At 50.2% G+C, this 18,455-nt stretch overlaps 1 protein-coding gene across 4 annotated transcripts in view; it reads right to left on the reverse strand.

Annotated features, from left to right (window-relative positions):
* Window positions 1-745: 745 nt before the first annotated feature.
* Window positions 746-18,455, reverse strand: part of CHD6 (chromodomain helicase DNA binding protein 6) — a 210,268-nt gene continuing 192,558 nt past the window's right edge. For 3 of the 4 annotated variants that reach the window (XM_067708161.1, XM_067708163.1, XM_067708162.1), the window contains 7 exons: window positions 16,856-18,439; window positions 13,927-14,078; window positions 13,143-13,349; window positions 11,684-12,136; window positions 9,864-10,058; window positions 8,776-8,895; window positions 746-3,570 (listed from right to left, as the gene is read on the reverse strand). In XM_067708161.1, the coding sequence (XP_067564262.1) occupies window positions 2,674-3,570; window positions 8,776-8,895; window positions 9,864-10,058; window positions 11,684-12,136; window positions 13,143-13,349; window positions 13,927-14,078; window positions 16,856-18,439 (3,608 nt within the window). In that variant the 3' untranslated portion in view covers window positions 746-2,673. The remainder of the gene's footprint in view (window positions 3,571-8,775; window positions 8,896-9,863; window positions 10,059-11,683; window positions 12,137-13,142; window positions 13,350-13,926; window positions 14,079-16,855; window positions 18,440-18,455) is intronic. The other variant, XM_067708164.1, reaches the window with a different exon arrangement.

The following is an 18,455-nucleotide window of genomic DNA, read 5'->3' on the forward strand; positions in this document are numbered from 1 at the left end:
AGCAGGTGCGGTGCTGCACCCCCTTCTACGGCATCTGTTTTAACTCGGTGTTCTGGTAGCTCAAGAGATAAATCAAGCCAACCCTCCTGAACGATATTTAACAAGCCCCCAACAGGGTGCCCGGCATAAACTGGGCACCTAGGAAAGACAGTGGATTCCTGTGTGCATATGATGCCTTCATAAAAATGCCCAGGCAGCAAGAGACATCCACGTGCCACTGAAGTCCTCAAATAGAAATGTGACTTTTAAACTTTTTTTTTTTTTTAAAATCCAGGATCAAGACCACAGACAATTTATTATGTAAGACATGGGGTGAAGAATGATCCAGGAAGGTTATGGCTGTGAGTGACATGGAATTAGATGAAAAGGCTCAAGTTTGCTGAAGAGAGTTTAAATTTGGCTTTTGCTCTTGGAAACGTCAAAATAATCATAAGAAGCACTTATGCCTTACAGAGCAAATAATCCACAGAGTGTCATTTTCATTTTGCAAACAGGGACACAATAACAGTCAAAGAGAAGCCTAAACACCCAGAGAGTTAACATACAGGTTCGATAAGATATAACACGGGATTTAGCATGCTGGTGGGTTTTTAAATCAAATCCATATTGAACCCTGTGACCTACTGTAGGCTCTAAGTGGAACCTGGGGAAAGCAGCTTTTCCATACAAAACAACGACAACAAAGAAAACCCAGGCTCTGCTGGATGTCTATAATACTCATTTGCAGTAAGGCTTTCAAGATACATGAATTTTTATAGCATTTGTATTTTAAGGATTTAGGGCAAATACAGTTTTTTTTCTACTTGATAAAAAGAAAATTAGTACTTAAAAGGTTCAAAAAATATATCAATTGAGTGATTTTTTTTTTTACATAAATAAATTATATTGATTTTCAGGATTTAACAGCTGAAAAAACCTCTTCTGCTTCCACTGGAGGCAAAACTGAACAAAATGTTAGTTAAATAGAGAGAGCAGCATTTCTAAGAAATCTGTTGTCAGCATTAGAGATCATCTATGCTACAAAGATGTCATTAAATAGAATTTGTTCAATTACTGGATTCTTTCTTCTTATATGATCAGTTTATAGAATTTCTGATTTATAACTCTGATTCATAAAACTGGGACTCCAATTTTTGAAAATACAGCTGATTGATTTTTTTTTTTCCGGCCACGATTTAACAGACTTCTTTGAGATGCTCATTTTGACATTTACATAATTTATAATCCCAAATGTATAAAAGACAATGACAAAAGCATCATAAATAAATAATGCAAACTGAAATAGTTATGTCAAATTTTTGGACCTTCTGATAAATTATAGCAAAACTGTAACAGAAAAAGTAAAAAATACAGTAAATTGTGACAACAAAAGGTGAAACTGGTACTAGTAACACTTCCAACATTTCTGACGGTCCTGCACAGCCCTGTGCCCCTGGGGACTGAACCACGAGCTTCTTTCAAGTCTCAGAGTGTGAACTGTGGGTGAAAAGTGACACCATCAGAAGGGAGGGACCACGTGGGAGGGCGAAGGAAAGCAGGTGAGGGTTGCTGGGGCCGGCGGGTTCTTGCGGGCCTGGCCTGGGCAGCTGAGGAAGAAGGGGGAATAATGTTAATTTGCAACACAGTCTCCACTAAATTGATGCTTTGGGATCTGGGTCCGACTGTAAAACATAAACCGAGTAGAGAAAAATCTGGAGAGAAGAAAAAAACTTTTCACAGTCGCATTCCAAGAGGTGGTACAAACCTCAAACCCTGGCGAGTCTAAGAGTGTTGAGGGACTGTTTGCTTTGCAGGCTCCAGAAAGAGCCTGATTCTTGGCGAAGGGGAGCGTGAAGTTAGGAGCCGAGAGGCCTGGCAGTGGCCAGAGCAGTCCCTAAGAGGCCTCGGCGGGGGCACAGCTAGTCGTGTGCAGTCCTCCACCCCCATCGTCGCCGGCAACGGCTCAAGGTGTGTACAGCTCTCTCGTACTGAGAACCCCCTGTTAACTTGGGAGAGGGGGGATGCGTGTGTATCAAGTAATGCCCCATCGGTATTTCTTCTTGCTGCAGGTGCCTGAAAACCCACAAAGGTGTTACTACCAGTAAGGTTTCTGTTTTAGAAAGAAATGAACATACGTGGTTTCAACCATTAATTATATACTTCTGCCTATCCTACTCGTTTAGTAATCATGATAAAACTGGGAAATATTTTAACTAAAAAATATGCACCAGCACTTCTTCCTCTGTGCTTTTTGGTTCCCCAACACATTCTTCCCATTCAGCACAGCTCATGGAAAAAAGAGCTGCTCTCTGCCTCTCCTTCGGCCCTTCTTCACTGGTAAATCCCTAGACGGTTTTCCTTTGCCATTTTTCCTCATCAAATAAGTGGGAAACTTGGAAGAGAAGGGGGCAGGGCGTGTGCCCACGTCTGCACTAACTACGATTGCTGGAATGAACGACTGGGTAACGGAGTGAGGATTCTGCGCCTCCTACACTAGGTCAACGACACTTAGCTGATGACGTGGCAAGACCCTGTGACTATTAACATCTGTTACCATAGTTCTCAGACAGGAAATCAGGTAGGTAATAGTACTTATGGAAACACAGGTTCTTATGACAGTGAAGTGAGGGAAGTAACAAACCTTGATGGGATAAGAAACTTACAAGTCATAAGAATTTCTTCAATGAAAAAGTTCTAATTGGTGACACTGTTAGAGTCTTGGGGGCCCCCTTCGCCGGCCTGTGCTGCGTGTCCTCTCTCTGGAGGCGCGGGGGCCCTGGATTCGGGGCAGCTCTGGGCACCGCCCGGCTCCCTCTCCAACCCGGGTGCAGGCTCTGGGCTGGGGTCCGGGTTGTCCCCTTTTGTTTTCTTCCTCATCCTCTTCTGGCTCTCCAGACCTACTATTTCCGAGTGTCTGGCCTGCTGCATGGCCGGCAGAGCCATGCCCATGCCGGGGGAGACAAACATGGATGGGTAAATGAGTCCGGGGGACACTCCTGGGATGAGAAACGGGTTAAAAGCCACAGGACTACTCGTAGTTATTGGAGGTTCGGCCTGATCGGAAAATGGACTAGGACCGGGCTTGTCTTCGGCTGACGTGTCCGTTTTGACATCACGGCCGCTGGGCTGGTCTTCTGCAGTCTTTTCAGCCGCCGACGTGCCACTCTTCGTTGTGCTTGACAAAGGCGCTGGCACAGCCGAGGCGCAGGTGGTGGCCATGGGGGCATTGAGGAGCCCCCCGACCCCAAACATCTGCGGCATGGCGGCCATCCCCGGCAGCACCATGGGCAGCATGCTCAACGTGCTCTTGACCTCTTCGCCCGTGGGCATCGCTGCAAAGCTGGCCGGGAACCCCACCAGCCCCGTGAGGGGAATGCTAGGCATGTTTCTCATGTTCTGAAGTCCGACCAGGTCCATCCCGGCGATCAGGCCATTCATGAAGAGAGGCCCCATCCCGGAGGGGGAGTCCGCCACGAGGGCGGGAGCCTTCAGGAGCTCGCTCCGGGGCCGCCTGCCCCTCCGGCGGGGGCCTGAGTCTCGGAGAACAGGCTCAGGAAGGGTGTGATTGAACTTGTTTTCCGGGAGAAACCCCTGAAAAAGGACGAAGAGACACAAGATGCTGAAGGTTACTGGATGGCGGGTGAGCAGCTGGGGGCTCCTCACCGGCCTTTCCTGTCCGCCTGCCCACCCTGAGCTGCACAGCTCTGTGCCCCAAGGGCCTCTCCCTTGAGGCTGAGAGCCTGAAACCACCGAGCCGCTTCCACTGTGCTCACGGTAGAGGGGCGCCCGCCCTGCGGAGTGGCTGCCGGAGCACTGGGAGCTGGAACCAGCCAGAGATCTCAAGCCTTAGTCAAGACTTTCTTTTATCGAGGGATAACTGACATAATATTAGTTTCACGTGTAACATACAAAAAAGGACAACTTCATGAGTTTCCGTGTCATCCTTGCACAGGGCTGTGCCAGTCTTCTCTGCTTCACCCTGATCTGAGCGCGTGTGCCGCCGGGGCTGGCAGTCGGGACCTGCGGCTGCGACCCCTCGGCCAGACCCCACATTCGCCTCCCTCCTGACACAGGGCGGTTTTTAACTGAAGCCACAAAGCAGGGCAGTTGGATGGGGCTTGGGAGCAGGAAGATCTCAGTCCTGACCTAAGCCCCCAGCTGTGGGGGGAGAGAGGACAATGGCACCTAAGTCAGATCCTCAGAAGACGCCACAGGTCTCTGCTTAAGAGGCAGTCACAGCGGCAGGTGAGTGGGCGACACGGGTCAAGCTCTCAGCGGGCTGCGTGCACGTGTGTGCACATCTGCCCCGACATGAGGAGTGGCTCAGATGCGCTGCTCCTCTCGGTAGTGAGGGTCTCAGCAGTGAGGGAAACTGGCCGTCGGAGGTGCTAACGAAGGGGGTGGCGATACGGAAGAGCGGCAGGGCTCTCGGCTCTCTGCTCTTTTTGGCGGTAACACGAAACAAGCATCTGCCCTGTGTCAGGCGCTGGGCGACGGGCTCTGTGTGCAGGATCTCAGTTCGTCACCACGCCCACCCTACGAGTCGCTACTACTGCTACAGCCATTTTACAGGGAGTTCAGAGATTCATACACACGTGAAAAACGTGCACTTGAATGTTCCCAAGTCCCCAGGAATAATGCTATTTTTGAGGTCTTGTATTTGTCCTTCGAAGAATTTCCCAAAGAATATTAAGGAAAAACCACGTCATCATGGGCAAGAAGCTTTACGATGGTGAACTTTGTTTGAGGAGAAAAGTCCTCTCAAAAGGCCTTGCTTTAGAAAAGCAGAAGAGGGAATTCCCTGGCAATCCAGTGGTTGGGACTCTGCACTTTCACTGCCGAGGGCCTGGGTTTGATCCCTGGTTGAGAAGGAATGAAGATCCCACAAGCCGCACAGCGTGGCCAAAAAAAAAAAAAAAGAAAAGCAGAAGAGGGAGAAACCTCTGGAACCGTTGTGTTTAGTCACCTTTCTTTCTCACAAATCAAGAAGGGCAGGATTTGCCCCCAGGGCACAGTTGGTGAGTGACAGAGGCAGCAAGAACCCAGGCCCTGTGGCCCTAGCCCACTTGATTCTCACACGTGACCAGCCACTGACACTTTGAAAGCTGGTTTGTCCTCAGCTGCTGCTTGGGTCTGGGGATGATGCCTGGGGAGCTATTCCTGCTGGTTCCTGTCTCTAAAGAGAGACGGTTGGATGTGATGGACGGAGCCAGGCTAAAAGTATCATTTCTCACTGGTTTATCTTGAGCCCATCAGTGCAGATTGCCTCATTCTGGAGACCACAGCCTCAGGCCCCTGCTGGGAAGCCCATCTCAGCCCAGGGCCTGGCCACGGTAACCACCACTCGACTAACAGGCTTTCCAAGACCTGTTCCCTGTAGCCCAGCCACAGCCGAGAGCCAGGGGAAGGTCCCAGCTGTGTCTTTTCCCTTTATACTCCCAAATGCTCATCCTCACCCTCCTCATTACTCTCCAGTGGGAGGGCCTGTTCAATCTTAGAAGCCTTTCTGTTGGGAAGAAAAGGAACCTCGAACTTGATGAATAACACTTCCATCTTCTTTTCAAACAATCTGCTATATATAAAGCAGACGTTCTTTAACATGCTTTACTTTGAGCTCATCAGGGCATCTGGGGCTGGAGAGCTCACTTCGGGCAACCTGCATCCTGCAGGACCTTTGGTCCCTGTGGCCTTGCTCACCAAGTTCAAGTCGCACTCCTCAGGTACCAGGATGTCCCCACCCTTGTTGGGAACCACTGATATAGACAACGCTGGGCCCTTTCAGAACCGGGAACTTGCCCAGAAGGCCCAGGCTGGCTGCCTGCCCTGCTTCAGAGCGGGGGAGCAGCAGCAGAAAGGCCTGGCTGAGGAGAACAGTGCTTCATCCCCTGCACAGTGAGGCGAGCCGGCAGAGGAAGTCGGCCCCACCTCTTCCTGCGGGTGCAAGCATCACCCTAGCCAGCCCGTGGCTGCCCACCCAGGGCCGACACCCCTCCCAGCAGCTTGGCGACCACACACCGCGGGCAAGGCGGGCTTTGGCAGCTCTCCTTCTTGGTAATTACACCCTGGGAACTGACCTGCTTCCTCTTCCTGGGGAGGGTCTGGGGAGGGCAAGGAGAGGCAGACAAGAAGGGGCAGACGCTCAGCAACGCTGCAGGCGTGGATGACCGCACGGGCACTCCAACCCTAGAACATCTTTCTTCACCAATACACGGCAGCATTTATTCCAAAGCCTGCGTGTTCCAGCTCTAAAACTTAACTCCTGGGCGGAGGCAGAGAAGGAGGTGGTGACCAAAACCTACTTACTCCTCCCAGGAAGGTGAGTAGGCTCGGCCAACAAACATTCCCTGAGTGGAAAGAGGCCTAACAACCAAACGCAGTATGAGGACCCTGGTTTAAAAGTCCTAAAAACAAAACAAAGCAAACCAGAAACTAGCCCTGAAAGACATTTCTGGGACAAGTGGGGTAATCAGAATATGGGCTAGCTACAACATATTACTAATAATGACGTGTGTGATGGTGGTAATAGTGATGGGGGAAAACATTCTCAGGAGACACATGCTTAAGTATTTAGGGGTGACATGGCATCTCTGCAATTTACTGTCAAATGAATGGCTCAGCAAGAAACAAGCAAAAAAAACCCCCACTACACACAAGTATGTAAAAGAAACATAACTTCACGTATAAAATAAGAGGCATGTGCGGGTGCGTACACACATTTAATGATGAGCGACCACTATGTGCCGTGCGGGCATCCCTTTTTTTTTTTTTTTTTGGCTGTGTCGGATCTTTAGTTGCAGCACGTGGGATCTTCGTTGCGGTGCTCCGGTTTCTCTCTAGTTGCAGCGCTCGGGCTTCTCTCTAGTTGTGGTGTGTGGGTTTTCTCTCTCTAATTGTGGCACGTGGGCTCCAGGGGACATGGGTTCTATAGTTTGAGGCACGTGGGCTCTCTAGTTGAGGCGTGTGGCCTCAGTAGTTGTAGCGCATAGGCTTAGTTGCCCTGTGGCACATGGGATCTTAGTTCCCCGACCAGGGATCGAACCCGGTCCCCTGCATTGCAGGACAGATTCTTTACCACTGGGCCACCACGGAAGTCCCCCAGGGGGCATTCTTAAAGCTGAGTCCCGCGGCCTGACCGCAGCCTGTGTGATGCTGTCTGTGGGGCTTGGCTGCACACACGGCAGAAAAGGCTAAAGGCAGGAAGAAGTTCCTTGCGGGATCTGAATGTGTTTCTAGGAGAAATGGTAAGGTGTCTAGGGGACGGACACAGAGGGCAGCACACCCCAGAGGCTCCGGTCCCAAGGACCAGGCAGACGCGTGCTTTCTGTTCAGGCCTTACTGCAGGCAAAGGACCCCGAGGCAGGGCCTGAGTTCATTTAACAAAGGAGGGAAAGCACACCTCTGATAAGAGGCTGGCTCATAAGGACAGCTCAGAAATGAGTTTTCTGGCAGGGGGTCAGCATCTGCAGGGGAGTGATGAACGTTAATTTCCAGAGAATGTGAGGGAAATTGTTAGACATGTAGAAAGAAATAAGAAAGTCAAGGGGGAAACCACGTCCTTAAACCAAGAGGTCAGAGACTCCACCAAGTAAGGACTGGGGCTGTCTCCTGACAAAAGGAGAGCGAGGGGCCGAGAGAGACAGAGGGATGAGAACCGATGCGGAATCAGTCTGTACAGCACGAGCGGGTCTAACGTGTGGGTTCCAGAGGATAAAGCAAGAGAGGGGGGCAAAGGGCAGCTTTTCCAACGCGACAAACCTTCTAACAAGCAGTGGGCCCCAGCCATCCTCCCCGGTGGCCACAGCAGCCTGTGGGGATGAGCGAGGGCAGTGTTTGTCGGGCTGCTGGAGGAGTGACCCTCCAGGCGACCAAATCAGAAACAAGCTCCTTGGGAACATTAACGAGCAGGAAATGACTAGGGTGGGTGGTCTCTTGGAATTAAAAAAAGAAACGGCATCCAGGAAATCCCCCTAAGAAGGGAATTCATACCCAGGAAAGCCGTAGCTGGCAGAGCGCTAAGGAAGGCGTTCAGGAGAGCCTGCCAGTTCAGAGGACAACCCGGGGAAGGGCAGAGCCCCATGAGGATCCTCAGAAGCGCCCGATTTGGGCAGAGCGCACTTTGAGGAGGTTAAAAGCACATTTGTGTATCATCTGCCCAAGCTCAACACATTTTCAGGTTGAAATGTTACCGCCCCCTAGAGGTTACGAGTTTTCTATTCCAAATTTGTACTCATCTGTAAACTATAATTAACTCAGATTCGTTCCACTACAAATATCTGCAGATGTCTTTGAAGTCGCTTCCAGGCTCATGATTCTATAATAGGAAGAGGGCAATGCTTGGAGTCAGCTGTTTTTCATTGCCAGCAAGGATGGAATAGGAGGAAATGTCTTAAATGGTAGCCAGAAAAACTTTGATTGGAAAATGAAAATTTCCAGTAATGAAGTTCGTTAAACGCTGGAAACAGACTCCTGATAAGGGTTAAAAGGTATTTTTCCCTGAACGGTCTAAAATGGGGGCGGTGGGGGGAGCGCGGGGCAGGGGGAGCGGGTTGGGAATCAGGCTTTGGGAATGGTTTAAGTACAGACTTAACCCAAAAGTTTCGGAGGTAAAGGTTGAAAACAAACGACCACGGAGGCCATGCTGCTGGTGAAAACACCCCAACACCACTTATCACTGCTTATCACCCTCTGCAGCTCCTGGTCCCCCTGGTAAGGTTGCCTGGCTACCGCCTTCCCCTGCTGGAGCTTTCTCTCCGAGTCTGTAAGGCCGGGCTCCGCCGCGAGGTCTGTATTCCTTACCCTCAGGCCTGGCTCCTTGGGGACGGCAGGAACCCTCTCTTCCCCACTCAGGGAGTTGACGTCTAATTTTCCAGGATCCTTACAGCGTGGCCTCCTCTGCTTGGGTTTGTCTGAAAAATTCTAGGAGGTAAATGGAAACCAACATTACAAAACGTTCTGCCACAGATTCTTCTGATGAGGGTGGTGCCTCTCAGCTGGTTTTGCTATTTTCTCGCTCATGGCCCTCTGCACAGGACCCGTCAGGTTAGGCTGAAGGGAACGGCCCCTTGGCCCTCAGCCAGGCTCTGTCCTTGAAGCCACAGTGTTCCTGCAGCAAGCCGGAAGACAAGTCTCCTGTGGGGGCCTCCTGGCCCTCCAGACCAGAGCACCTGGCTGACCCACCAGTTTCCCAGGCCACCGCTTAATCCCTCCGCTTTCCCCCGATCACTGTCTCGGATTCCCTCTTCACTGCTCCCTACTTGGCGGGCTTCGTCTGTCTCTGGAGGGTGTGCATCTGTGAATGCATCCTTCTCCTTTCCTTGGGAGCTTTCTCCTGCCACGTCTTACTAATGAGATGTACCCAGGACAAAGGTGGTGGTGCGGTTGACGAGCAAACGAGAAACAAAAAAACCAAGAGAAGATTTCGGCGCTCAGGAGCCCTCTCCTCCAGGTTCTTAGTGTGGAGGACTGAGGGCAGAGGCAGTAAGAGGAACTGAGGAAAAGTTACCGAGCAGTAACTGAAACTAACCCATCACCTCAAAGTGGAGATGCAGTAACTTGAAAAGAATACACGGGAACATTTCCACGAAGTGGCAGCGCTTATGCAACCTAAAGAATTCTCTGTGAGCTCATGAACGTGATCATTTGGGGGAAGGGAGGGCTGAGCTTGGGCAAGTTCTGTCCTCGTAAGATTTCCACGTCTACTTTCCGGCATGGCATTCTGATCTGGGCTGTAATTTCTGTTACTGGAAAACGTAACCCGAATTTAAACTGGTTTTCTCCACTTTACAATGATGTCCTCAGTGGACACCGACTTCCCTCAGGCTTCCTGGTCCTCCTGGGCCCCCCTCAGCATCTTCGCGTCAGACACGGCACTGACACACACTCACCGCGCCAAAGCCAGAGACCTCGAGGGGGCAGTCTGCCTGCTGCCGCAGCCAGTCCAGCAGGCTCTTGCTGGGAATGGCTTTCTCGGCCTGGCTGCCGGCTACCGGGGCCGGCTCCGGGGTCGAAGTGGCAGGCACTGGCCCTTCAGGAGGGTGTGAGGTGCTCAGGGGGGCTGGCCCTGGGTCTTCGTGGACCTCCTGGACAAAGGGAAGACAAGTACGTGCAGTTCATCACGACACAATGAAAACTAGTTTCTCAGAGGAAAACACATATGGTGCTGTTTGCATCTTCCCGCCAGAACATGACTCTGCCTGTGCCTGACTATGAAGCCCCCACAGAAGCTCTGACGTGTTGGGCGTTCCCTCCACCCGACGGCTCCTCTCCCCTCTCGTCTCCGCGGTAGACTTCCGTACCGTCCTGTCTGCTCAGGTTCCCTCTTGCCGCCTTTGTCACCATCACTGACAGTCCCGGTGACACTGGCCACCCCGCTCCTCTCCCCCCTAGCACTCGTCACAGGTTTTCCCACAACAGAAAGTACCATGCTGCAGCTGCCTTACCTAGTTCTCTCTCAGCACTGCCAAAGCCTGTCTTACTCATCTCTGTATTCCCAATGCCTATATGGGGTCTGCTGATAAAGTACAACGTCAGTGCTGAATAAATACCTGCATAATACATTTTTCAAAATACTCTGAGGCCAAGGAAAAAGGTTTCACTTCTTCCATTGGAATTCTACAATCATTATAGGAAAACTGGCTTTGCACCTCTAAAAAATGAGACAACCTTCTTATAGACTTGGAGGATTGGACAGGGCAAGAACCTGCCATTTCAGCTTCCCAGATTATATAGAAAGTCTAAGAGGGAAACATATACCAAGCGATACAGCAGAGCTCTCTGGCTCTAGAGAACCAAGTCCTTGGTTTGGTTCCCTGATCTGCCATTTACCACCTGGATAATCTTGGGCAAATTATTTAACGCTTGTAAGCCTCAGTTTGCTCATCTCCAAAATGGGAATAGTAACAACACCTTCACAGGGTTTTTGTGAAAATCACACAGAACAATCATGTAAAACCCTGAATGCAGTGCCTGGCAAAGGCACTCAATAAGTACTGTTCGTTATTACTCCTTTTCAAGTAAGAAAACATGAAACGTGATTCCTGTTTCGGACTCAAAATTCAATAGATGGGAAAAATCAAAATACAAAGAGAGAAGTCAGTGGTCTTCGACACATTAAACGAAGTCTGAGGGGACTCCTCTGGACCAGGTGTGCAGTTTCTGCCCTTTTCTGTTGTTTACAAGGATCTCTGAGCTGAGAACACCTTAGTGTGACCTCAGGAAGCCTCACAGCGACCCTCTGTGGTAGAAGCTGCAGCCCCCTCTTTACAGAGGAGCAAAGGGGGGCGGCTCAAGGTGGCCAGCAGCTCAAGCAGCAGAGCCAGGATTAATGTTCAGGACGTCCTGACTCCCAAATCCCAGCTCCTGGAAAGCCCACTGACCTGGAACAACGTTGTTGCAAACACAGCCCTGTTTCTGCTTTACTCTTTGGATCACCAGTGGCTCCGAGACACTGGAGGCTGGGCTGTTACTGTGTGAAATGGTGAGACCTCCTGGTTCGTTTTTCCAGGTTGCATGCAGGTTAAGGGCCTTCGATGGACTAATACCTATTTCTAAAAGAGACTGAGAGCAACTGATGACGAGAAGATAAGCAGGACAATTGAAATAGGGATAAAAGATCCATAATCAAAAAGCGTTGTGTCTGAGGAAAAAGGGTTTGTCGCTCAGTGTACAGAGGTCAGTGTTTGTACTTAGTGGCTCATATACCCACCAAGATCCCCGCCTGGAGCGTCGGCTCCTTCAGAAAGATGAGGTCCACGCCTCCGTCTACATGCTTCCGCCTCCCTCTCCGCCTCCTGGTGGCAGCGTCATCTCTCCTGAGGCTTCCGTTGACGATCTGTCCAGTCACTGGATGGATCAGGCCGGCTTGCAGAATCCCAGACAAGTCCATGCCAAGGGCTCCCTGAAGTGAACTGATAGCCCCAATCTTAGGGGTGCTGGCGCTCACTGGGAAAGGGGATGTGGCCCCCGGGGACCCCTCCGATGGGCAGGAGAGGTCTATCGCAGACTCTCCGTGCCAGCCGTTGAGGACGATGGGGGGGTGCCCGTGGGTGGCGGGGAACTGCTCCAGGCCCCGGGTCTTTGCGTCCCTCTCCACCTCGAACTCATAAGGACGCCTGTGCTTCTGTTCCTCCTTTGTGAATACCGAAGCCAAGAAGCTCTCCTGCGAACACACACATGTGGCAAGAGAGGGTTGAACGCCACCTCTGTGGCTGAACGCCAGCTCTTTCTAGGCCCCATTTCCTTGGGGCTAGTAATCACCTTCTCAGAACTTCTTCTAACTCAAACCTTCTCAAACTTTACTACTAAATCACCTGGACAGCTTGTTGGAATGCAGATTCAACCTCAGCGGGCCTGAGAGTCTCTGCATTTCTAACAGGTTCCCAGATGCTGTGAAAGCTGCTAGTCCATGAACTATATACCTAGAGTTGCAAGATCATAGTTTAGGGAATCTCAGCCTCAGCTGTACACCAGAATCAACTGGGAAGTTAAAAAAAAAAAAAAAAAAAAGCCAATATCGAGTCTACACCCTGGACCGATTCAGTCAGAATCTGGAGCTTCTCAAGGTCCCCAGCGGAGTCCAGTGTGCAGCTGAGAGTGAGAGCTAGTGTGCCAATAACCACGTGTCCTTAAACTTGACCTCTGGGTTTATAAACCACAAATAAAACTCATGCCTGCTTTGACTCCCCTCCTTTCTATCTGCTGCCACCGTTCTCAGTCCTCAAGTGTTGAACATCCCGATCTGTTCACGCCTCCCCTTCCTCATATAGTCATCAGTCATCACGACATGCCAGCCAACTCCCCCCCTTTCTTTGGAGCCACTCTGCCACTAAGCTGGTCTAGAACTTATCTCTTCCTCAGATGCCCACCTGCCTCCCAGCCCTGGAGGCACAGCCCCTCCCTGACCCCCATCTCCCATGAAGCTGCACACCACTCCCGTTGAGCTGCAAACACACTTTCATCACGCACTTTCCTGCTCCAAAACTACAGCCTCTGCTGCCTACAGGATAAAATCCAGATTCCTCAATGAACACTAATGGCTTAACCCCAAAAAAAAGAAAGAAAAAAATTCCTATCCACTCAGTATTTGTTGAATAAATGACTCAATTAAGAAGTGCAAAGCGTCCTCCTCCTTTGTTTCAAGGTCAAGAACATTCTTACAGCCTCACCTTCTGCATCTGGGCCACCAACGCTGCGCCACTGCTGAAGACATGTTCTGATGCCTCTGGCTCTGAAAGGCTGCTGCGGGGACCAGCGCCGCTGGTTAACACGGGGGTGGGCAGCGCGGCCGAGGGCTCATACTGCTGGTTGGAGGGCCACTTCCCCTTTAACACCACATGGCAGATGTTATCCAGGCGGTTAATTATCACGCGATCCTATAAAAAAGAACAAAAGCTCTGAGGAATAAGTACCAAGTTACCCAAATTCACAAAATCCCCTGAAATCAAGTGGCAAGTTTTTTAACCAGAAGGAACTGATTAGAAAAGGGCGCACACAAATGGACTCACTTTACAAGTCTTAAAAGAAATGGTATCGGGCTTCCCTGGTGGCGTAGTGGTTGGGAGTCTGCCTCCCGATGCAGGGGACGTGGGTTCGTGCCCCGGTCCGGGAGGATCCCACATGCCGCGGAGCGGCTGGCCCCGTGGGCCGTGGCCACTGGGCCTGCGCGTTCGGAGCCTGTGCTCCGCGTACCGCAAAAAAAAAAAAAAAAAAAGAAATGGTATCGTCTAGACAACGAAGATTAAAAGCCACAGCGCTGTAAATACGAAGATAAGCTGACACTTCTGTCTTATGGTCTAATTAGGTGCATGTATCTTTAATGTCACATAACTAGTATCTTTTAAAGATACGAAACATTTGTCTGAGTCTGTTTCTCAGAAATATTCTAAAAGGTTTAAAGGAAAGGCGTCGAAGCTGAGGATGCTCTGGGTGGAGTGTGCAAGCTCTGGGTACCTTTGGCCACTCAGAGAAGGAATAGAGGGTTTTCTCCTGGAGCAGCTGCGCAATGGTGGGAGCCCGTGCCTCCTGCAGGTTGTCCCTGAGGTCCCCTACGATGCCCGAGGTCGAGTTCTTGCTCTCCTCCTCAGAGTATTTCCCTGGATAATCTAGGAAGGAAGGTTAAAAAAATGAATTAGGCGCTCGGGAGATACTAGTGATCTGAAAGATGAGGAAGTCTGATCTTGTTTTTTAATTAGCCCAGTGTGTGCTCATTTATTTTTAATTGAATTATTAATTACCATACTTTCTATTTCCAGAAGCACTCTATCGGTTAAGCCATAAAGGCACGACCTGCTCTAGGGCTACCCATGCAAGTCATCCAATAAGAGTTTGCATCCACAACCGAACAACAACGACGACGATGAAGGACCGCAAAGAGGCTTTCCCATTTGGTGCAGTGGGTGAGAGGAAAGTGAACATTATGCTCTGATACAGAAGTGGGGAGAGTGTAGGAAATGTAACACAGCAAGAGGCTGGTATTAATGATGAAGGAAGAAAAGTCCTGAAACTTACAACGAAGGTAAAATAGACCTGATTTATATAAAAAATGATGCAAAGAAACCCAGAATGTTTAAAGTACTTCACTGATGGAAAGAAGTGGAAATGCCACTCATTCGTTCAGTCTTCAGTGGTGAATGTTTACTATCACTTGTGAAATGGACCTTCAAAGATCCACTTAACGGAGATGACAGGGAATGAACTGTGTGTAGCATAACGTCCAAGAAAAGTTGTGAACCTCTTTCGTGGTGAAATGACACGAAACGTCTATCCTCTGAAACGTGGTGGTCTCACTTTTGACTGTGCAACAAGTCTCCCAGGGGGCCGTAGAGACCCCCCCCTATCCCCCGACCAGGAGCAGGGCCTTGCTAGGCCAGGGGATTCAAGGATAAACAAGACAGATGTGGCCCTGGCTTTCTAGGCTCTTACAGCTCCATGAGGGAAAGACAGTTGGGAAAATGCACTAATTATAAACGAATAGTTACAATTATAAACCAGGGTGAGGGCCATAAAGGGAAAGAGACAAGGTGTCATGATAGGGAATAAGAGGGAAAACCGACTGGTAGGAGGGAAGGCTGGCAGAGAGGACCTGTCGAAGGAGAGACCCCCAGGAAGATGAGGAGGCAGTGGGGAAAAGTACAACAAAGATGAGGCGGAGGGGCAGGATCATCGGGAACATGCTGGGCTCTGCAGGCCAGGACAGAAAATTTGAATTTTATTCTAGATCCAATGGGGAGCACCGCTGAAAGGCTTTAAGCAGAAAAGCTGAACTTAAATTTTAAGAAAAAAGCGGAATGCTGTGTGAGGGAAAACCCTGGAGAAGGAGCCAGGAGCCCGGGCGCTGGCCCTGACAGCTGTGCCAGTTACTGCTCCTTCAGCGGCCAAGCTCCATCCTCAGAAATAGGGCAACCCCCTCTGCCTCACCTCTCCCACATCTCATGTGTGGAGGAGACCCCTGGGGTCTGTCAAAGCGTCTTTAAAAGCACTGGTGCTAGGGACACCCCCCGCCCCCGGCCGAGTGTGCGCGATGCTCACCAAAGCCTATCAAGTTCACTGCTGTCTCCCAGCCCAGCCCAGCCAGAAGGCACGGCCACCAGAGGAAGTCCAGGCCAGCACAGCTCTCCTCTAGCCCATCCTCACTGGACTGTCTACACTGCCCAGGACTGAGTACTCGCTGATTTTCCCCACAACAGAGTTCCAACAGCAATGTATACATGTAATTCCACACGTGGCAGGGACCCTTCGTGGCCTGGGGCAAGGTCTGGGCTGGCTCCTTCTGGGTCGGCTGGGGCCACAGGCTGATGAAGCTCCTTTCAGTTCAGTTTCTATGTCCTCAGCTTGGCTGGCGTGTACATTTTAATTTGGGTTCAAAACCTTTCCCAAGTTATCACGAGGCTAAAACCAAAGGTGGGAGTTCAAAAATAAAAAGGAAGTGGGACAACCCAGGGCAGGGTTTCCCTCTTTAGATGAAGTCACTGTCCTGCGGGGAGGGGCTGGCCTGCCTGAATCCCTGAACATCACTTGGCCCCTGGCACCAGGCCAGGCACCTACAGGGTAATTTTTGTTTTTCTGACAAGGATAAACAGAACTATCTTTTGTTCACCTAATATGTCCTCTTGGGTCTGATGACATAAAGACAACAGTGAAAAAGTTAAGACCCATTTGTTGTTGCTCAGGATCTCTAATCACTGTATTCATATCCCTGCAAAGTATATACAAATCTCAGGGTCACCTAGATTAACATTTTAAAATCCCTTCATTACCTAAGATTTCCCTATTTAAAAAGATCAAATCTATCTGCATTTTTTATTGAGTGGCATGTAATTTGGTTATTCTTATTTCTGTTGAGTTACTTAAAGGAATCTCAACCCAATGCACCGATATTACAACACAGGGTTTTGACATACACGTGAACAAATGGTGCAGTCTTTGCTCACCTTAATAAAGATGACGGTTATTTGTATTTTTGTGGCGTTCCTGAAAAATTACCTGCACCTCCGTTAAACTGCAGGTTCTTGGCGTTCCCTGGCTGTTCTACTTTAACCCACTTTGTAGCACTTTACCTGGTGGAAGAACGAATTCCTTCCCCTCAATACTGTATCTGGCATCTATCATATAACAGCACACAACCCCTGCCCAAATCACGCAGCTGACACAGCCAAGGTGCTACGATTGCCTACAATCATCCTCAGTTTTCTGGAATGATCAGAGTTAAGCTACTCTGCCTCATTTTCAGACCAAGGCCTGTGACCTTCGCTTTTAAACAACACGGTGAGTGTAAGCAGGTCCCTTCCAGAAGCTGTAAAACCCTTAACACCCCCCCGACGCGCCCTCCCTGTCTTGCGAGAACTGGCTTATCCAAAATACAAGATCCCACACACTGTACCTTGACTCTGGCAGTTCCCGTCTCTATCATAATCATCTTTACTCTCAAAATCCACGTCTTCCGCCTTGAGTTCACTCCCTTCCAGATATGTAGGGAAACCTTGTTTCCCTTCTGCACTTTCTTTCCAGGGTTCTTTCAAAAGTTCATGCTTCACCTGAAACAGCTCTGGCGGAACAGCAGTGAGCTCGCCCCCAACTGTGACATTATTGGCTTTGCTTTTGTATGGGTCTGGGTTGTAACCCTGGGGTTTCTCCACTTCAAACTGGTCATTCTCAAGGCCGTGAGTCCACCTCTCCATGTGTTTGCAGTGACACTGACAGGCTGCGGGAAGAAAAGCGCCCTGCGGTCCAGGATGCTGGCTTCTGGCCGCCAGGCTTCCTTTCTTGGCTTCGTCCACAAGAAAGCTGCTGTGGCTCTTCTCCCCTGCCATACGAGCAGTGGGCTCGGTAAGAGGCGACACCTCTGGCCTTTCCCGCGTGCCTGCGGCCAGGTCTAGGTTTTCCTCCTCATTTTCCTCCTCTTCTTCCTCCTCATCACTGTGGTTCCGACCCAAAATCAATTTACTTTCTAAACTTTTGCATTCTAATAAATCAATTAACTGCTGATCTGATGACAGGTTTCTTTTGGAGTCATAGACACTCAGATTGCACATGTCAACAAACCCGCTCTCATTTCCTTGGTCCAAGGAAGGGGAGGCTATGCATTTGGTTTCCAGCTGCCCAAGGCTTTCAGGTCTCTGCCCTGCCTCGCTGCAGCAGAGTTCCCCTTCCTGTGAAAGAGACACCAGCAAATGTTTTCCATTTTTAATGTTCATTTGAGCTACTCCTGCTTCTAATGTATCCATAAAAGAGGGGCCTGAGGCTATTTCTGCCTCGTGGCCACCAGGCTGGAAGTTGCCATCTCTGCTTGTTGCGAGAGCCACGGCATCTTGTCTGGACTCAGTATTGGTACCTGGGCTCTCCTGAAAAGAGACTGGCTCCTGGCTTAGTGCTTTCTTACCATACATCATGCTCTCCAAGGACTCAGGCAGTAGACTCTCATCATGGGTGATGGAAATGACATCCTGAACTTTAGAAATAAAGTTTTCACAAGTCATGTCAGATAAGCTGCCCCGAAGTGGACCAAGATGATCATCCCTACCTTCTATTTTCACTAGATTCTCAGGTTCATTTTCAAGGGACTCGGAAGTCCTGCTCATTTGTGTATACGCAAGAGATTCATACAGTTTGGAGTTGGTCTGGTAAAGGCAACAGAGACTCCCTGGAGCCTGGGGGTCGGTTCTTTTGTGTTGGGCATAGTTTCTGTAGGCGTCCAGGAAGGACAGCTGGGGGTCGGTCATGATGTAGTAGTCGGTGCGGTTCAGCCCGTGCTTGGCAGTGCCGATCAACAGGTCCCGATCGTGCTTTCCACACTCCCACCAGACGGGGAGGGAGAGGCTGGGCCTGCAGAGCTGAAGGCGCTCGTGCAGCTGAGGACACTGCAGCACTTGCTCCCGGACCTTCCGCAACAGTTCAATGCGGTACAGGGTTCTCGCGGCCCGCTCTTCAGTGATGGGTTCAACGCAGATGCTGGGATCTGGGGGGCCTGCAAAGGTGAACAC

Source organism: Pseudorca crassidens, chromosome 15 (assembly GCF_039906515.1).
Source record: "Pseudorca crassidens isolate mPseCra1 chromosome 15, mPseCra1.hap1, whole genome shotgun sequence".
In the NCBI taxonomy this organism is placed as follows: domain Eukaryota; kingdom Metazoa; phylum Chordata; class Mammalia; order Artiodactyla; family Delphinidae; genus Pseudorca; species Pseudorca crassidens.